Genomic DNA, 2,744 nt, shown 5'->3' with positions numbered 1-2,744 from the left:
AATTACCAAAATCTGTTAGGTCATCGACATGGGAGCTGTTGTGGATGTCATTACGGCCCTGGAAAAGACGGCGATCACTAAGGAGGTGCTCGAGGTAAAATTCTACAAATACAATACACTACGTATGTAATTTTTTAGAATTTGTGAAAATTGCATCATCTTCATTATATCGTTAAGTATTTTATAAATTACATCATTTCTAATTAGTCTTAGTTCTGTTAATTTTATCTCAAATATGTAATTGTGAAGATAATTACTTTGATATTTTCAGATTACAAGACTTGGAAAGTACATTAATGAACTTCGACGAAAAACAAACAATGATGCCTTGGCCAAGCGTGCAAAGGATTTGGTACGACGATGGCGTGATATGGTTTTACCTTCTGCTCATTCTACTCCACAGCCTACACCAGCAGACACAGCACCACCTGCTCTTAATGGGGCAAAACCACATAGTCCTGCATTAAGATGTTTTAAACCACAAAGTCCAGCATTAAGAGTTCTAATGCCACCTCAAAGTCCATTATTGAGGGATACCACTCCACTCAGAGTAAGTCAATAAAGTTTTATTTTTTAATTCATATAAACCATTTTTAATTAATTATTTTCGTCCTTAATATTATATTGATTATTAATATCTTATATACATGTTTTTGATTTAAATGATGAAATTATGCCAATATGCCTTATAAGTGGAAATAAGAAGGAAATATAATACAAAATAGACTCAAGAGTGTTTTATTAAATAGTTTTATGCAGAATATGCTGGTAAAATAGGTCAGTAATGTGCATCTGATCTGTTTCTACAAAGGAAAAAATGTATTGAAGAATTAATGTCTAGCAAGAATTAATAAAAGGTATAAATGATGCATTCAGTAAAAGTAACATGGCTTATGTGTAATTTTTAGAATGTTGCACTAAGTTAACAGTATTAAATTTGTATAAGCAGAGGCAGTGGATATTTTGCAGTAGAAAATTAAAAAATATTATTTTCTGCACTTATTATTTAACAAATCTGCATTTATTCCTTAATTCACTTATGTATAATATTTCTTTCTTATTTCTAATTACAGAGCATAGTGGTACAATTTCACCATTTAAATGGGAAATACCCATTATAATAGTACTTGATATTATAAGATATTAAATTAATATTCTATGTTTGAAAACATTAAATTATTCCAATTACAGGTGCTTAGCCCAGTTCTGTCTGTGCATAGTGATCATTCACATTCTCCTAATGCATCATCAAATAAGCAGTCAATTACAGTGACCAGCAACCACAGAACAAGTTCTGATGTGCCACCGACGCTTGGTTCTTCGAGCCAACATCACTCGATGGAAGCAGTGCCACGAACTCACAGTTCAAACAAACGTCTTCGAAAAGATGATGTTAAGGACCAACATAATTATCAACATCATGATTCAGACTCAATCACCGAAAGTGAACCCTTTGTTAAAAAGCAACGTCTCAATGGCGAAAACATAAGTGGTAATTTAAATTTGCAAGTGCCTAGCCCCACATTTAAAGAAAGAATCTCTGATCAGTTTATGGAGTCTTCCACCGATCCTGATGATTCAGGGCCAAAGAAACGTGGTAGAAAAAAAGGCAGTAAGTCTATGAAGAAACAACCAATTTTAGAAGATCGTGTGAAAGAAAAACTAGCTAGTATCTCAAGAAATCCTAAATTAAAGACGACACAAGAATTGCTGGCTGATCTACGGGCACGCGGCACCAATTCTAGCATTAATTCAAGTGCTCTACCTAGTCAAAGTGTAGAATCATCCGGCATGGAAGATATTCTGAGAAGTAGCAACGAACAAGTATCAAAGTTCCTTCGTTGTCCTCAGAACAATTTGTCCCATAGAAATACAGTTTCTGAAGCTTCACCAGAAAGTCGGTTAAAGCCCACAGAAAACTGTAATGATGTACCATCTAAGTGTGAAGAATCAGGTGTAGTGTACAAAGAAAAATCAGTTACAAATGTTCAAAAAAGTCAACCAGAACAGTGTCAACCTCTAACAGTTGAAGAAATATTGGCCAAGTTACCACCTATAGATCCAAGTTCAATAGATTGGAGTGAGTGTGAAACTGAATTAACTGAAGATCAAAATAGTACTGAGTATCCACCTAGACAAGTTACTGCGGAGGACATAGAAAGGTTACATACACAGTGTGTAGAAGGACTGAATGGAAACTTCCAACCAAAACTATCGTCTTTAACTTCTACGTTTAATGAGAAGCCTGAAGTAAAGGAAGATGTGTCTGAAATCAATGGTGTAAACAATGTGTATAGCCAACCTGACGAAGAATTTCGAGAATGGCATCAGATGCTAGCAAGGCCCAGTTGCAATGGCCAGATCCTCCACATATTGCCTTATGTTATTATTGATTAGTAATTTTATTATCTTATTCTATTATTATCCTCAAACTTGTGAAGAATCCCTGCAAATATTAAAGAGATTGATCAATGATCAATCTATTAAACCGATTTCTATTGCAATTTATGATTGCTCTTTATTTCTATAAATGCTCACGTTACTACCACCCTTGTCATCATTATGATTCCCATTATTATTCAAATTAAAGCTGTCACTTTAATGGAGTAACTCAGTCATGCTACATATATGTAACTGGCAATCATTTTTAACGTAATTATCATTCTCGATGACGTTCTTTATCGTCACAATCATTAATTTTACTTTATCATTAGTGATCGTTTACTATTATAATCATCGCCGTC

The 2,744-nt window shown here is 34.0% G+C and overlaps 1 protein-coding gene across 1 annotated transcript in view; it reads left to right on the top strand.

The window, feature by feature from the left end:
* Nucleotides 1-2,443, top strand: part of LOC108579079 (mediator of RNA polymerase II transcription subunit 26) — a 4,198-nt gene extending 1,755 nt beyond the window's left edge. The window contains exons 2-4 of the mRNA XM_017942520.1: nucleotides 20-94; nucleotides 272-550; nucleotides 1,192-2,443. Coding sequence (XP_017798009.1) covers nucleotides 20-94; nucleotides 272-550; nucleotides 1,192-2,397 — 1,560 coding nt within the window. The 3' untranslated portion in view covers nucleotides 2,398-2,443. The remainder of the gene's footprint in view (nucleotides 1-19; nucleotides 95-271; nucleotides 551-1,191) is intronic.
* The last annotated feature ends 301 nt before the right edge of the window (nucleotides 2,444-2,744 follow it).

This window comes from Habropoda laboriosa, unplaced genomic scaffold (assembly GCF_001263275.1).
Source record: "Habropoda laboriosa isolate 0110345459 unplaced genomic scaffold, ASM126327v1 scaffold42, whole genome shotgun sequence".
Taxonomy (NCBI): domain Eukaryota; kingdom Metazoa; phylum Arthropoda; class Insecta; order Hymenoptera; family Apidae; genus Habropoda; species Habropoda laboriosa.
Note: the sequence above shows the minus strand (reverse complement) of the source record. Positions and strands in the feature narration are given on the sequence as shown.